We start from the raw sequence: 16,206 nt of genomic DNA, 5'->3' as shown, positions 1-16,206 counted from the left end.
TGGCAAGACATCATGTAGCCATTCCCTGGCATGAGCCCAAGGCATGCCCAACACTATTCTCAAGTGTTCTGGCTCTGCCACGCTCACTAGAGTCACTACGTGACATTCCTCCGGTGTGCAGCATGCATGCAGAAGGCAGGAACAAACGAGATGCGTTTTCCTGCCAAAGCAGAGTCTACAGGGTGTGCAGATGCTGTAAGAGGAGGGTCAGGCATTTGGCCATAGCAAGTAGAATTAGGTGATGCTTTCTTTCCCAGACATAGGCCAGGAAACCATGTGATGTCTCTTTCTTTTTTAATCATCTCCAAATATAAGGAATGACAAGGCCCCAGTGTGTGGGGGGATAGTTATGAGGGTGGGGGAACAGCAGACATTACAAGGAGGGGAGGCAGGCCTTTGTAGAAGAACTAGCTATCATTCCCACAGCGGGCAGGGAGTTTGAGCTAATTAGTTTTATAGGTTTCTTCAGAGTGACTCTGGTGCTTTGATTTCCTATGTGTGCGCTTCTTTAAATTCTCTCTTCACTGGCTTGTTATTTCCAGGTTTATTGAGAGGAGGGTCTTTTAAGGAGGGAGTGAAGCAGAGAGCAGCGTGCGCACAGCACAGCATGACTCAAGAATGCAGTCACCGCACACTGCGGGGCAGCAGATTGCAGTAGTACATCCATCATAAAAAGATTCAGAAGTCCCCAAAGAGTCCGGGGGGAGGGGAGGGAGGGCAATCTGGTATTCTAGCCACTAGCCCACGCTCCCGCTGCAGACTAACAAGCCAGTGCTTTGAGCTGTAGTGTGAATCGCGGCTTTCTGCAGGCCCGTTAGCCAGACACTGCCTCCCCTCTTCCCCGCAGCCATCACGTCATCGTGCTTTAGGCGAGTTCACTTCCAGTTCAGTGTAAAGGGGCCGGGGGTTGCACTCCATCTGCCCTGACCTTTGGCTGCAGAGATGCTTTCCCTTCCTACCTCATGCAGCTCACACCTCACAGGGAAACCGTTCTCTAAAGGTGTCACGGGCTGAGCGTCAGAGTCCGGGCGATCTTTTGCTTCTCGTCATCACCACGCCCCGTGCCTGCACCCACGGCCCCTCTCCACTCCATCCCCAGTACTGGGCTGTCCCAGCCCACACCCAGGGCAGAGCTGAGGCTGGGGGAGAGCCGGGGACCAAACAGAACCCCGTGGCCCCTCTTCTGCGCCGAGCCCGGGGGCCCAAGGCCCGTTCCCAGGCACCGGGGCTGCCGCCTGCCAGTCACCTCCTCACGGTGTCACAGCTCTCAGGGAGAAGGGGTCCGGACGGCTGCTCAACCTACTTCACACCAGGACCCGTCCAGACCCAGTGCCATTTTTGCTCCCGACCCTTTCAGGGAAACTGTGATCGAGTCCAACCCCAAAGCTCTGGCATGCTGCAGGAGGGGCTCGAGCCTCTAGTGCGGCAGTACGCCCATTTCACAGGTGGGCAAAGCGAGCCGCAGCTCCGGGCTCAGAACTCGCGCTGGACGGAGGGAGGGAGGGAGCTGGGCGGGGCAAGGCGGAGAGTTGCTTCGCGTCGGCAGGAAGCGTGTCCCGCGCGCCGGCCCGTAGGCGCGGTCACGTGGGCGTACCTGGCCAGGTGAGGGAGGGGCCGGGCGCCGCTCACCTGGCTCGGCAGGTAACGCCAGGCCCGGGGAGCCCCCCGCGGCACCGCCCCCCCTGCCGGGCCCCGGCTGCGGTTCGAGGCCTCCCGTTCCCCGGGGGAGCGGCGCAGGATCGGGCCCAGGGGTCCTGGCCGGGTCCACCCCTGAGGTTGTCGGGTGCCGCGCGTCGGGGCAGAGAAGGGGCCGGAAATACCGAGAGCTGCGGCGGCTCAGAGAGCCTGAACACCCCCTTTTGTCCCACCGTTTCCAGACGCGGCGTCGGGTCCTCCTCGGCACGCTCCGGGCCCTCGGGGGAGCGACCCCCGGAACAGATGCCGGACGTCTCCTGAAGGCTCTCGCCGCCCGAGACAGGAGGAGGCTGTCGCCCACGTCGTGAGTATCACTTGAGGACGGTCGAGCTCTTTGCGCCCCTTTATCTTCTGTAGAATTGGGGGGCAGTAACCTTGCGAGTCTGCCTTCAAATCTCAGGATCTTACATCTATAAGGGACTGACGGCCTAGGATGTGTCCAGTCTCATGGTGTGACCTCGGTGTGAGGATGAATAACCCTTTCCTGTTGCCCACGGTCACGTCCCACATCAGTTTGGATGGGTTTTTTTGATGCGTGACAACCGGATGTAACCGAGGTGTTGGCTCGTTGCAAAAATGCAGCGTGCTCCCAGCACCTGCTGAACCCGGCAGGAGCCCCAAGTGCTCGGCTGCTTTACAAAGCAGTTTGCCTGGGTGTTTACACTTAAAATATGGGCCGAGAATATGTGAAAGGGAGTTCCCAGGAGATGGGCTTTTATAGGTGTCAGCCAAACTTAAAGAAACCAAAACGTCACTAGAAAGCAGCAGTACCTGGGGCTGGAGAGTTTACCGCCCCCCCCCCCCCCTGTTATTTCGTGAGGTCTAATGCTCCTGCCTTTAAAAGGTGGCAGCAGCCAGCCGAGGGAGGACAGATATATTTTAGGATTTTCCTAAAATCCTAAAATGAATCCTAGCATGAACTTTGCAGGAAGCAGGCAAACTGCAGCCAGGTTCTGACAACTTAATAATCAGCCCAGACTAGTAAGAGCTGGCATTATCCAAGAAGCTTCGAAATGCTGCAGAATGGTGGGCCCCAAAGAGAGTGGGGGATAGATGGCCACAATTACAGCCCAGCAAGAAAGAGACGGGTACATGTCAGCCCAAGTGCTGGGTATTTAACTTTCCTCATAACACACGAAGATTTAATTTGCCCAGCTGCTATTTGCTAGATGTCTGGAACTAAATGTCTGCATACTGTGTTAGAAGAGAATGCAGAGAGACGAGAGCAGAAAGGAAGTACCTTTGCCAAGCATTTTGTTTTTCAGTTGTCACAGGTAGCTGGGTGCCCAGGCAGGAGCAGTATAACAGTCAAATACAGCCCGATGCTTTACAGTTTACTTCCAAGGGCTGATTTGAGACCAACTTGACGACAACGTTTTTTTGTTCACTTTCATAAAAGTGTCAGCGATGCAAACAAAAATGAAACAGTCAAGTCTCTCTCCGAGGTGGTTAGCACAACATGGCAATAACTGTTGTAAACAATTCACGCTAGCACTAAATCCCTTGAATTCACTTAATGCCAAGTAGCTGAGAGCTCCACAACTGAGTTGGCTGCTTTTATAATGATCAATGGGTTGTCATCTTCTCCTGGGCATGGTGTGTTTTGAAATGGATACGGATTATTCTTGGAGCCCAGCTTAATCCTAAAGAATGCAAGACAAAGGGGAAATTGTTCAAAGGTAGAATGTGTAAAGGGAGACTGTCAGTTGGCCCCACCTGCAGTGGTGCCAGTCATTGTTATGCCTCTTGAACAGCAGCTCCAGAGGCAAACTCGCCTTCCAGCTGTGCCAGGGAAGCATTTTCTGAAGGTTCTAGTGACCCTGATGCCTCTGAAACTACTCCTGAAGTTGCCTTAAAATTGCTTTTCCAATTTGCAGTTTTATGTTGGAAGATATTTAAAAACTAGACCAATGAAAGCCCTGGGAAACGTGTTGCAGGGAATGAGCCTGCCCTGGCCCAGAGGTGGGTTAGAAGATGATTTTCTTATGGTCTTTAGACACTGGCTAGCACTAGAGGTATGGTGACAGTGGCCCTGACTTTGATACAAGCCCCTTTTGTTCTTCAGGTGTCTGAGGTGGGCAGCCATGTGGGGAAGGCGAGCAGGACACCCTCAAGAATTAAGCAGCAAGTACTCAATGAACCTGTTGCACCAGGATGCTGTGCCCCAAAGGTGCAGCCCATCCAAGGAGAGTGACATCAATCTGGAAGTGTTTAGTGGATCAACCCCTGAACTCAAGCAGAGCCATAAGGCAGCTCAGCAAGCATGGGGCAGGAAAGCCCGCAAAGCTGACTCCAGGGACTCCAATGGGAGGGAGACGGAAACAATTTCCTTTATCTCCGGCACTGCAGAGGCTCCACAGGCCCAGAGCTCTTGCTGTTCCTCTTTGTCTCAGGCCTGGAGCACCTACAAAGCTGTCTTCTGCTGTATAGTGACCTGTGGGGGCTGCTGTCAGGACTGCAGCGTTCGTATCCCCTACACAGGACATGCTGAGATTTTGGTAGATGATGGGAAGAACAGAGAGTATAATGGACGGCTGTCTAACAATAGTCCTGTCAACCTGTCCCCCACTGAAAAGAATGGGAACCCAAGTAGAAAGCCTATTATGGGAAGCAGCTTCAGCTACCCGGATGTGAAACTGAAGGGTATCCCTGTCTATCCAAATCGGAGCCCCAGTCACCAACTAGAAGCAGATTCATGCTATAAGGAGCCCCTACCAGAGAAGACCTTCAGGAATAGCATAGAAAAGCCACCACTCCCTGGCAGCCAGCGGAGTTCTGAGGAGTATTACTCCTTCCACGAGTCTGACCTGGACCTCAGCGAGATGAGCAGCTCCATGTCCAGCAGGGAGATTGATGTCTTGATCTTCAAGAAACTGACGGAGCTGTTCAGCGTCCATCAGATTGATGAGCTGGCCAAGTGCACATCGGACACCGTCTTCCTGGAGAAGACTAACAAGATCTCAGACCTCATCAACAGCATCACTCAGGACTACAACCTGGATGAGCAGGATGCAGAGTGCAGGCTGGTCCGAGGCATCATACGCATCAGCACCCGGAAAAGCAGGGTCCGGCCACATGTTTGTATCCCTGTGACCCAAAGCCACGAGGAGAGGACAAGCAGAGGCAACCCACCGGACAGTGGCAACGAAACCATGCCAGAGTCCGTAGTCATCAGCCAAGATGGTACGTGCAAGTTCCTTTCCTAGAGCGGCTTTGCTGCTCAGCCCCCTCTCCAAGGGCTGGCTTCATCTTGAGGTAATGAAGCCCCAGACTTGAGAGCAGCTAGATTTTGCAGGGCGGCAGTTGATAACTAAACTGTGGATTCAGGGATTGCTTTTGGGTTGGAGGAATCCTTCATTTCCAAAATGCTGAACAGTTTCAGTTCACACCAGCTGCCCTCAATGATCTACAGTGCACACTTCTAGAAAACACACTGCTCTTTACTCTGCCAGTGAGTACTATGAGGGGCCAGTCATTCTGACCCTATGATAATTTGAATTCCCTCCCCATCTGTAACCTAGTAAGTGAGACCAGGAGCCAAACTCAACAGATGACCCAGCAATCTGGCATAGGCTAGAGCCCTTCCACTAAGACTTCTTAGCTGGCCCTCTTCATCAGCGCTTGCCCAATGCTGCTAGACAAAGTTTGCTTCCTTCTGTTGCTTTCCTCCCTGTCTTGCTTTCTCTCTGTGCATGGAGCCTAGAGGACCTTTCCCAATCTGGTAGCAAGTCAGAGTCATAGAAGAGTAGGGCTGGAAGGGACTCTGGGAGGTCACTTCAAGTCCACCCCCCTGCTCAAGGCAGGATCAGCCCTGTCTAAACCATTCTAGATGAGTGCTTGTCTTACTTGCTCTTCGGAACTTCCAAGGATGGACATTCCCTGGTCTCTGTAGGTGATTGTTCCAGTGCTTAACCACCTTCTTCCTCGTATCCAACTTGCATTTCTCTTGTTGCTATTTAAGGCTGTTGCTCCTTGTCTTGTCCCTCGTGGCTGTGCATCAGACACTTGTTCTCTCTGAGCATGCCTGGACATCGGGGTGAGGTTTCTCAAGTCATGTGGATCCTAGTCCTACCATGTTTATTCTTCAACCCCTTTGGTTCTCTTGAAAAAATTCGTCTCCCCAAACCCCGTTTGTAACATAGGGCTGGTCTGTGTCATGGCAGTGGTGCATCCTGGGGAGGATGCACCACTGCCTCCCCAAGTCCACAGACACACTCCAAAGCCAAATGTTGGCCATTGAGGCTGCTGTGGTCTGGTTTCTGAGCTGCTGCCCTCAGGCCACTGAAGACTGAGACCAGTGGACTTGGTGGGCATGGTGTGTCCAGCCCCATGTTCCCTGGGACATGCTACTGCTGTGGCATAAACAAATGCTTAGACTTCAGTAACGTTGCACATCATCTGGGGTGCCTGATGAGACTGCTCATCAGTCTGTCTTCTTAACTTACATCTTGGGGGAAGGGAGAAGCCTGCTAGTTACCTGGTGATATCAGAAATGATCAAAACTCAACAGGGAAGGGGGACTGCTTGCAGAGTATGAAAGCCTCTTTCTATCAAATGTGCTCTCCTACTTCTCTGTAGCTTGAATCTGACCAGTAGGACCAGCTACAAGGCACATTGCATTAGAGATGCTTGAAGAGGTGAGTATTAATGAGAGGGTGTTTGAAGGGAAAATGGGAAAAGCTGGTCTACTGTGTGTGGTCTCCTAGTTTCATTAAAATGTTACTATTCCTTGCATTGAAGTACTTAGCAGAGGGACCTACAATGTTCAGGCAAGCACCTGTCCTCTTATACAGCTACAGAATAAACCAATACCTAGTTATACCTAGTTATCCCTAAGAAACAAATGATCGTGACTCTAGAGGGAGAGCTTGTTATACTAGCGTGCAGCTTTGGACACAGGGTTATGCACACCTTGAGGTATTTCTCTTCTCAGCACATCCTAATCTTCTTTCTAGATTTGGCTGTGCAGATATCAGAGGAAACACCAGCAGATGTAATAGCCAGGAACATGAGGCGGCACAGCGCTGCAGGTAACCGGTCCGTCTTGGGCTTCTAAGTTTATGGTGATTGTGGTAATAATCAGTGATAGTAGTGATGATCAGGCCTCCCCAAGTGTCAAGAGTGGGATAATACCTGGCTTGGGCATTGGAAAGTATATGACTGAGACTCATGGACACTGAAACATTTAAATGGAGTTTGGGGTTTGTGTTCAGGGTTTTTCCCATATAGACCCTCACTGGTGCAAAAAGCAATGAAACAGCAATCGGATCTTAGACCTCCTGCGCACTGCTCCTTGGACCTGGGAATTTTCAGGCCCATATATTCTGGCAGAGTTTGAAAGGAATCAGAATCCTGATTGAGGATAGGATTCTGGCTGCATTATACAAACTGAGGCAATTTACAATGGAAGTGAAGCAGATGAAGAACATTATTAGCAGATCTCTTGGGTTCTTTTCCTCATCCTTGTTGTTAAACTGTTTTGGGCTAAGAGACTGGTCCTCCCTGTAAATGTGAAGTTCTCCCTTCCTCCTCCAAAACTGTAAAACTCCAGGGTTATTTCTTGGCTGAGGGCTTCATGAAGCTCTCTTCTCCCACACAGTGCGTGAGGCCCTTTAGGGTAGCGCTGTCTGGCTTTCAAAGACCTTTTAGCCATATTGGTGTGATTCTGTGAGGACTTATCGATTCTCCTTTCTTTTCAAGGATCTCCAACGAGCAGAGATTCCTCCTTCCAGGACACAGAGACTGACTCATCCGGGGCACCTCTGCTTCAGGTTTACTGTTAGGGAAATGGACCGAAGCAGCGTGCTGTGAGCACAGAGGTTGCAGGGTCTTATTGCACATGGAGTTCCTCGTCCTTTTTAACACAAAATATGCTGTGCCACTTTATTTTTTCAATTACTTTTCCTTGTTTCACACCTAACTTGCTCCTTAGCCTGTGGGTCACGTTGAAGGTTTTTGGACTGTAACATAACCTTAAGGAAATGGACTGTGAAACTAGTGAGCAGCAAAGGAATCTGTTGTGCCTTTGCAGGAGCTTGAAGTTATATTTCCACTCGCAGAGTTCAGCTTAGCTCCCAAAGAATCTCTGTTGTCCAACAGTTGCTCAGCTCTGAGTATAAGCTGTACAGTTTTTACTCTTCTGGCACTGTGGGAGTTATGTAGCTTTTCCTTTCACCACCTCCCACCCCAGCAGTATCTTTGCATTTATAGCAGTTTTGTTGAGAGAACTGTCTCAGGAAGGAGAGAGGGTCATTTAGTCTCTACAGTTCATTTGGTCTTTTTATGGAGGCAGCTGATAAAGCGACCAAATGAAGTGGTGCCACCTGTTATATGGACAGCTTCAATGTGATGCACTCTACTGAGACCCAACTTTCATCACCATTACTAAACAGCCATTGGATACCTGCTTTCAGTCACTGCCAAAGTGGTGAGAGACACAAGGAATTAAACAATTACAGGTATTGATTTGTAACTTATATGCCAATCAGGATCCTCTGCTTTCCTCTAGCAGCATCAATGACTTTGGGGTCTGTTGTTCACTTTTTGGGGAGACCTCAGAACGCAGGTCTTGGCAGGGAAGAAAAAGATCTGGTTTTTAATTGCAAAGTTCTGCCCATTAGCCCACAGAGAAGCTCTGCCTAGGTGTTTGAGAGCTAAACTGCCTTGTCATTCTTTCTGCAACCAGTTACAAAACAATTGGCTTGTCCTTTGCTACCCTATAGGCATTACCACTTGAAGGGAGGAGCTTTGCAGCTTGCATTTCTCCATACATTTTTTTTTATCAGAACATCAAACAAAGCTGGCTGTGAGATTTAAGTGCCTTTGAATAGAAAAATGTTTGGTGGTCAAATGGACCAGCAGTAAAACCAAGGAGTCCAGTGCTGTTAGAGTGTGATAGAAGCAGAGGTGTGTTCTGGGCTCTGTGTTTGGTGTGCATCCCACATCTGTACCTATGCAAATTTTGAAGGTAGCCTTAGCTTAAAGGTTGACTCTACAGTCTCTGTACATCTCCTAGGCTTTAAAAGATGTGGGTGCTGTAGTTCCTTGTCCAGTCCCTGGGACCTTATGTAACCAACAGTGGTGAGCAAAAGCCTTTGAATCGTGCCATTCATCTGACCCATGTTTCAGTCCTACTTGGACTTGGCGTTCTTGTAAATGACTTGTTTTAAAAAAAGAGAAGAAAAATCTATGGTATTTTTGTAAATAATGGACATTGGAAATGCTTAATCATGAGACGGCGCTGACTAGATGATTGCATGTAGCCTGTTTAATGTGATTTTCATATCATTTAAAGCTGCTTCCAACCTCACCTGTTTCTTTTGAGCATCTGTTTTGGTTTGGACCTTTGGCAGGCTCAGAGAGAGGTTCTGGAAATTTGGGGGGTCACTGAGACTCTGGTGGCTTTGAGTGTCTTTTTTGGCTTTGTTTTTAAAGCAGTTGAATGTAAAAAATTTTAAAAGCCTCTCATTCATGGGAAGAGATGATCTGGGTTGGGGCAAGGTCTCCTGGGAAATAGAGCTTGATTTGTACATATGTAACTTTGAGTGCTGCATTTACTTGCTGGGCCCTACTAGCTTCTCCCTTCTGAACTGATTTGTCAAGATGTAGCTGGAGAAGTTTCCATTTTTAAAGTGCTCATGTAAATGACATGGACAAGCCCAGCAGTTTTGTGTGGGTGGAACATCTTGGATAACACCTGAAGAAGTGACTTGGGGAAAAGCTGCCAGAAGTGGCTACATGGTTGCAATAACAGCTTTTCTTTTCACATGTCTCTACAGCCACTTTTCTAGCCTTTGTCCTCCAAGTGCCTTCAGATGTATGTGGATTAGGTTTGTAAAAAAAACCTGAGTCAGTCCCCAAAACTCGTGTTACTGTGGTGTCTCCTGGGGGTCCTTCTTCATGCCTTGCCTTCCAAAAATGTCTCTCTCATTCTTTGGCAGTTTTAATTTGCTCCATGAGTGATTGTGCTTTTAAATCGGATGGATGGAGGGCATTACTGCTGGGATCAAGGAGGGAAGGGGAGGGTGCATAGTGGAAAGGGAGCTGTGCCCTTCAGATGGCTAGCAGCAGCGCAAGTGTCTGTATTTAACCATTTGGCAAAGTCTGCGTATGTTTGAGTTGATTTCAATGCAACCTGTTATCTGGGGAGCAGCAAGGGCCTGTACCAGTAAAGGAGCTTCTTGGGAGCTGGCTGGGTGTTAGCTGGGAATTGTGGGGACTTATACAGGGGACCACCCTTGAAAGAGAGCTCGGACTCGGATCCTCCATGTTGAGTGTCCAAACCCTCTCATGAAAGGCCGGGAGGGTAGCCAGGGCTCTTTTTTTTTTTTTCCTGACCCCCTGACTTGAAGGACCAGTTTTACACTTCATTTCATTTCTCTAACTGACAGGTGGTTTGCAAAGTCCCAATCCCTGCTACAAACCAGCTCCTGTACCCAATGCTGCTGGGGTGGAGTGATAATACTGAGCCCTGGCTCCCAAGACGAAGGCAGGGCTGGGTGCCTGCTGTGTTAGAGCAACTAACTACCTTCTCAATAGAATTTTTTTTTTTCCCCCCCAAAGGTGATAATAGGAGTGGGGGAATTAAGAATTGGTATCAAGCCCTTCTCTCCTTTGTAAGGTGCTTCCTAGTGACGGGCAGGCATCAATAATATTGACTTAACACCCGCTGTTTGCTTGGAAGTGTTTTAAAACCACAGTAACTTCCTGGGTCAGGGCAGGGGCCTCTTCCACTGAACCCTGCAGTGTTCCATTTCTGAGATGCCATTTGAACGATACTACAAACCTACCATCTCTGTTCACTACATCGGGGCAGCCTTTTTGGCAGGTGTGCTACAAATTCAAGGCCCGCATCCTCCCTGGGTGCCACTCCGATCCCCCTCCCCTGCTCGAGATGCTGCTCTTTTCTGTTCCCTATGTGCCACTGTGTTCCAGTCCTGTTTTCCCCACTTAGGAATGGGCATGGCATGACTTTGCAGCATCTTTTCACTACTGAAAGCCAGTGATGCTTGCTGTCAATCAAATGATCTCAGCCCCTTAACTGCAGCTGGTGCCGCAGTGCTAGGTAGGATATTCAGTGATACTGAGGAGGACTGGTGACTGCCAGAGCAAGGCCATCATATTACAAGAGAAACCAGCAGCTGGGGAGGGAAGGGATTTTCAGGCTGACTGTTTTGATCATCGTCACATATGCTTCCTCCTAGCGTTGAATAACCACCTCTGAGAAGAGGCCTTCCTCCTTGCTGTTTAGCTGAGGTCTTGTACAAAAAAGCCAGAGGGGATTGTTCTTCTGTGAGACTGTCAGAGTCACGATGGTCCCAAGTGTCAGTGCTTCTAACTGGCTCAAGCCTCTTAACTGCACATACATCTGTGGATGCCACAGGAACCAGTCCTGCTGAACACTCCTGGCAGCCTTTAGCTTCAGCCTTACACAGGTTCTTCTAGGAGGCACACCTGTGAAAGGACTTCCTTCTGGGAGCTTGAGTCAGCAGCTTTGTTTCCCTGTTGCTTTGTTTAATGTAATTGGGGCTTGGCTTTAGAGGAAGAGGGACATCAAGTCTGCTCAGAGAGCAGCACCTTCAATCTGTTTCTCTTTATGCAGTCACAGCCTAACTGTGCCCTTGGTACAAGCCTGGTAAAGTCTAAGTCACTGACCTGAGCAGACGCACTAGTACACCCACTGGAGGTCATGGGTGATGCACTTGGACGCTGTCTCTACCAGAGTACGAGACTCGTGCAATCCATATGCACAGTCCCCCGCCATCAAATGTGTGACACCAGTTGACTTCTCTTCCAAGTCAAAGGAGACTCATTTAGTTGTCTAATGCTTTTGTTTTCTCCTTCAGGGCTCTGCCATTTAATAGCTTTGTTACAAAGCCCTGGATGTCTCCCAAATGATTTGTTACTCTACAAACCTCAGAAGCTGAGCCAAGGCTGGGGTGAAGTGCAGTAGGGGAGGGGAATTGGAGAATCTCCTTTGAATCTGGCAAACTCCTTTGCAACGAGTCCTACAGGCTTTTCTAAGTAGGAAGGAACGAGGCAACTTCTGCAGTCAGGACAACCATAGGGCAGTAGTCAGCTACGTATGTAAGCCAGTGTTTCCCAACCTTTTCCAGCCCAAGGCACACTCACATTAATACAGATTTTCTGCAGTACACCTGTCAAGGTACTCCCCATCCTCAATTGTAGCTCATTGCCATGGCAAAATTCCATGGCAGACCTGTTCATTTCTGATGGCACACTATTGTGCCGCTGCACATTGGGAAACACTTGTGTAAGGTACTACAGTGGAGCCCCAAGGGCTCTAATTCAAGGCTTACAGACCCATCCCTGTTGTTTGTGCTTTTGCTATTACTCAGAGTGGTGCAGCCTCCTCTTTTCTGTCCAAACTTGGCTGCTGTTAGAAGTCTGATGCGTCTCTTGGGCAATGCCAGTGCCTCTCGCACAATGACCTTTGCTCAGTTGGAGCCTGTATCCAGAGCAGGGCAGTGGGCCTGGGGGTATTGCCCTCACAACCCTATTCTGAAAACACCAGTCTTTCAAGTTAGACCTGCTCAGCCTCACGTTTAGGACTTTGTGGCAGCACAGTATCGAATGTGCTGAAAGCACTTTTCTCCTGTGGGTGGCAGTAATGCCCCAAGTTGTCCAAGGGTACTTCGATCCAGATTCTTCCCCGATCTCCTGCTCAGTGAGAAGCCTCAGTGACTGCCCAGGGCTCGTTACAGAGTTTGATACTTATCCAGCTTAAATGCGGAAAGGTTGGATGTAGGATCTTGGGCTTGTGGAGCACACTAAACTATTTAACTGCTGCCTTCTCATATGGGAGGGTCTGGAGCTTGGTCACACACTGAACATGTACCACTTAGCCACTGAAATCACCTGGAACCAGAAGCTTTTTTTCTGCTTTTGTTGATCATTTCCTTTCAGCATGACTGCAACTGGGACGACTTTGTTCAGAGCTGTCCCAAGGGGAAGTCAATGACACCTGGGTAGCAGCACAGGACAAGGGCAGCAGGGAGAAACACCTTCTGTTCCGCTGGCTGGCAGGGGCGAAGTCCAAGGGCTTGGGCCCGAGGCCAGCTTTGGTTCACAAACACAGCCTGGGACATTTACCTATCCTCAGATTATAAGGGCTGAAAACTGTCCTGTTCCCCAAACTGTCTTGGCTGCCTGGAAGCTAACCACCACCTCTTTCATCCTCCAGACGGCAGCAGGCCTGCTTTGCTGCAGTGAATTTAGTCACTTATTAAATCCTACAATTGGCCTCTATAAAAGGGGAGTCTAGTGCCAAATGGAATAAGAAATTATTTGACTTGAGATAAGGATCAGGGTTGCCAAACCAGGCCACCAGGTGCTGTGCAAGCTGTGATTTGTACATGAACACTCGCAAAGCGATCAAGGACAGCCAAGTCCAGTGCAGGGAAGGGTGGGTGAAGCAAAGGAAGGCTGTGTTTAAATTGAGACACTTCTGTCAGTTTCTAATCAATTCAGTTACAGGCTGGCTCCAAGTAGCCCTGAAGAGGAACCGGGATGTGACCTACTGAATTTTCCAATGCTACCTATTTTGATCTGTTCCCCGTAGCTATGGTGTTAGATCAGGAAGGATCCACAAGATTTTAGTGCCTTCAGCTGAGTATCAGCCCCCCATCAGCCCAGGACTGCTGTAGGCTTGTTTAGGGCTGAAGCCTACCCACCCTGCATCCACTTCTCAGTCAAGCAGGGAGGCAAAACTAGAATCTCCTGGCACTGACAGCTCCCAGACAGGGATGAGGTGGCACTGGTGAGCTCATAAAGACATGGTTCAGGGAGCGGCAGGGTGCAGCTACAGGCTGCTCTGCTGGATGACCAGCCCCTGCACCTGCCTGTACTTGCTCATTAGGAGGGGCTAGATGCTAATCCCAGGGCAAACGCATGGGCCTACCTTGCATTTTACACCCTGCCAGTGTTCCAGGTCAAGAGACAGATCCAGGCAAGTGTGGAGGGGCTTGCCCTTCGGTGACTCCTGCCTCCCTGAACTGCAGTTCAGAATAGGGACAAGCCTCAAGGCATGAAGAGCTGGCAAGCAGACCTGGCTTACTTGCCTCTCATACTGAACTGTGGCTGAGGAGAGCCTGGCATAAATAGACACTTTAGGAGCTCAGTACAAGGCAAGGAAACTTGTCTTAGATCAGCTACCCAGCTTGTAGGGGCAGGGTAGAGAAAAAAGGCTTGTGTGCACCCGAGATGTCTGGTTTGGTTGATGTACTCCTCCACATAATTTTTTGCTAAGATATGCCATGTAGCACCTCACTAAGCAGTGCTAGGACTGAAATACAGCAGGGCAGGAAGATGCAGTTATAGCCCCTATATGAGGGTTCAGGTAAGTGTAGGAAGAGACTTTAGAATAGCACTACAGATGAAGGTGTCTGACAATGGGACAGTACAACAGCCCTCTGGGTAGCTTACCAGCCTGGCTCCACATTTCCTGTTCCGAGACCCATGCTGCTGTGGGAGCTGACTGGCCTTGGGTCAGTGCAGCTTGGCCCACTCTGTCTCCTGCTACTATACAGTGGAAACAAAGAGCCCAGGCACACTGACAGTGGACTTTAGCCCTTTGTCCACCCAGTTCCTTGGCTGATGCCAGAAGGCAGCTCTCCACCCCCACATAGAGGAAAGTTACAGGCGTGAAACATGTTCTACTCCAAAACTCACAGCTTGCAATGGTTGAGTGGCCCCATTCACAGCTGCATAAAGTGGGGGGTGTGGAAAGCTGCCTCAAGCTGCTTCCTTGGTGGATCAGCACAGTGGAGGCCTGTGGCAAGGGTGGTACTTAGTGCAGTCTCACAGGCTCCTACTCACAGAGAATGGCCCCACACAGGGAGGGTGGGGAGTCCTCTGACCACATCATTTTCAAGGTGCCAGGATCTATGCACTTCAGTACAGGCCACCCAGAAGTGGTTGCTCACATGCTTAGGCTGATTTCATTTCCCTCCCAGGTGTTTAGGACCCACTGTCCTGTCCAGAACCAGCTGGCCTAGACACAGTTAGAGAATCCTGGACCCAATCAGTAAAATCTTTGGTGGTTTTAATTCTGGTTTTCACTTCCTTTGACTATAGCAGCATCAGTCCAGGTCCTTGGCCCGACTTATCCCTAGAGCTACCGCTGATAACATGGCTGCCTGCCCCAGTGCCCAGGAAACGACATACTTCCACAACACACATCTGTCACCTTTTTCCTTTATGTTACAGCTGCAGTTTTAACAGGTTTGAACATGCAGAATACACCTCACTCTAAGTCAGCAGCTCAGCAGGGAGACAGCGCAGGGGCACTCACTGGTCAGTCACCACTCAGAGAAAGACCCTTGGAAAATGCTGACTTCAGGTGGGTGGCAGATCAGGCTTCCCTGAAGAATGCCAGCACAAGGGGCTCCGTCCTGCCTCCCTAACAACTGGAGGCCCTCAGTGTTCCCCTTCCACAACACAGGGGGATCCCAGCACACTCTTCAGTCTCATCAGGGTCCCAGCTCTACGACTCAGTGAGGGTCAGCTTGTCTCACTTTCACCAACAGCAGCCAGCAAGGTGAGACAGCCAGTCTTTGTCTGCAAGTCAGCCAGCAAACCAACCCATCTCATGCATGACTGCACCAGAGCCTGCCACAGGTAAGAGGTTATGGAGCCAGGGTTAACCTCCCCGCACAATTTTGAGCACCAATGCAATGGTTATGATGGGACAGTGACATACAGCTGTACTGGTTTGGATCCAGGGGACTGGGAAAGAGAAAACTTCTATACTGGGGAAACAAGTTTTTAAGCCAGTAATTTTTGCCTCCACTAAGGACCGAGGGTGAAAGCAGTCCGTGAGGTGGCTGGCTTCCCTCATGGCAAGGAGATGAAAAATGAGAGCAGTGGCCAACTATAAGTTAGCAAGCCTTTCCATGAGGAAACAGGCCAGCCCAGCAGGAATAGTTAAGGGACTTAGCTAGTAGGAACAGGGGTATATCACTAGAGACCAGACCAACAGCTGACTCAAGAACTGACAACCTCTGGCTCAGCAAACCTCTCAAAATACAGCTGGGGGAGCGCTACCGTGTCAGGTAAGAATTCCAGAGGTGCTTTGAAGTCATCTGTACCTAATTGTTTTGAATAATATACAGCAATAGGCACACTGAGGGAGGGGAAGAAGCGGAAGAAGGAGTTTGTTCAGACGTGCCGTGACTCCACATTTTCAAAGCCGTAACTCAAATGGTGTTAGTCAGGAGATTGGAATAGTAGCCCAAAGAGCCAGATGAGAGCTGAGCAACCTCTCCCTCCCCCAGGAAGATGTTCAAGCACATCTTACTCTGACTCTGCTGTACTTCCCTACCCCCGCCCCCCAGCACAACAAGGTCCTCCCTACCTGGGTAACATGCTCCCATAGACTATGCAACTGCTAGACACTGGTACTTCAAACTGAGCCTTGTGTTTTGCTGGAGAGATGACAAGTGAGGAGATGACACTCATGAAGCTGTTTCCACAGCAAGCTGGGTTGGGGAG

The 16,206-nt window shown here is 49.8% G+C and overlaps 1 protein-coding gene and 1 long non-coding RNA gene across 3 annotated transcripts; both read left to right on the top strand.

Annotated features, from left to right (window-relative positions):
* The first annotated feature begins 1,554 nt into the window (after positions 1-1,554).
* On the top strand, positions 1,555-9,004 carry KDF1 (keratinocyte differentiation factor 1). Of its 2 annotated transcripts, XM_019512490.1 has the most exons (4): positions 1,555-1,641; positions 3,761-4,878; positions 6,651-6,725; positions 7,396-9,004. In XM_019512490.1, exons 2-4 carry the CDS (start codon positions 3,780-3,782, stop codon positions 7,476-7,478), a joined length of 1,257 nt encoding a protein of 418 aa, XP_019368035.1. In that variant the 5' UTR covers positions 1,555-1,641; positions 3,761-3,779; the 3' UTR covers positions 7,479-9,004. The 2 variants fall into 2 exon arrangements, with proteins under 2 accessions (XP_019368035.1, XP_019368034.1); XM_019512489.1 differs by lacking the exon at positions 1,555-1,641 and having other exon boundaries at positions 3,186-4,878.
* A 114-nt stretch (positions 9,005-9,118) lies between these two features.
* On the top strand, positions 9,119-16,200 carry LOC109294191. The gene is made up of 5 exons (XR_002096478.1): positions 9,119-9,131; positions 9,735-9,740; positions 12,970-12,978; positions 13,638-13,645; positions 15,905-16,200. It is a non-coding gene; the product is annotated as an uncharacterized LOC109294191 (long non-coding RNA).
* Positions 16,201-16,206: the final 6 nt, after the last annotated feature.

The sequence above is a fragment of the Gavialis gangeticus genome, unplaced genomic scaffold (genome assembly GCF_001723915.1).
Source record: "Gavialis gangeticus isolate Ggan-Ray unplaced genomic scaffold, GavGan_comp1, whole genome shotgun sequence".
In the NCBI taxonomy this organism is placed as follows: domain Eukaryota; kingdom Metazoa; phylum Chordata; order Crocodylia; family Gavialidae; genus Gavialis; species Gavialis gangeticus.
Note: the sequence above shows the minus strand (reverse complement) of the source record. Positions and strands in the feature narration are given on the sequence as shown.

What these genes read in the sequence shown, in the direction of transcription:
- KDF1 (XM_019512490.1), top strand. Translation starts at nt 3,780, where the DNA reads ATGTGGGGAAGGCGAGCAGGACACCCTCAAGAATTAAGCAGCAAGTAC. An exon ending in CGTAGTCATCAGCCAAGATG is followed by an intron (nt 4,879 to 6,650) that starts GTACGTGCAAGT and finishes TCTTCTTTCTAG; the next exon opens with ATTTGGCTGTGCAGATATCA. An exon ending in GAGGCGGCACAGCGCTGCAG is followed by an intron (nt 6,726 to 7,395) that starts GTAACCGGTCCG and finishes TTTCTTTTCAAG; the next exon opens with GATCTCCAACGAGCAGAGAT.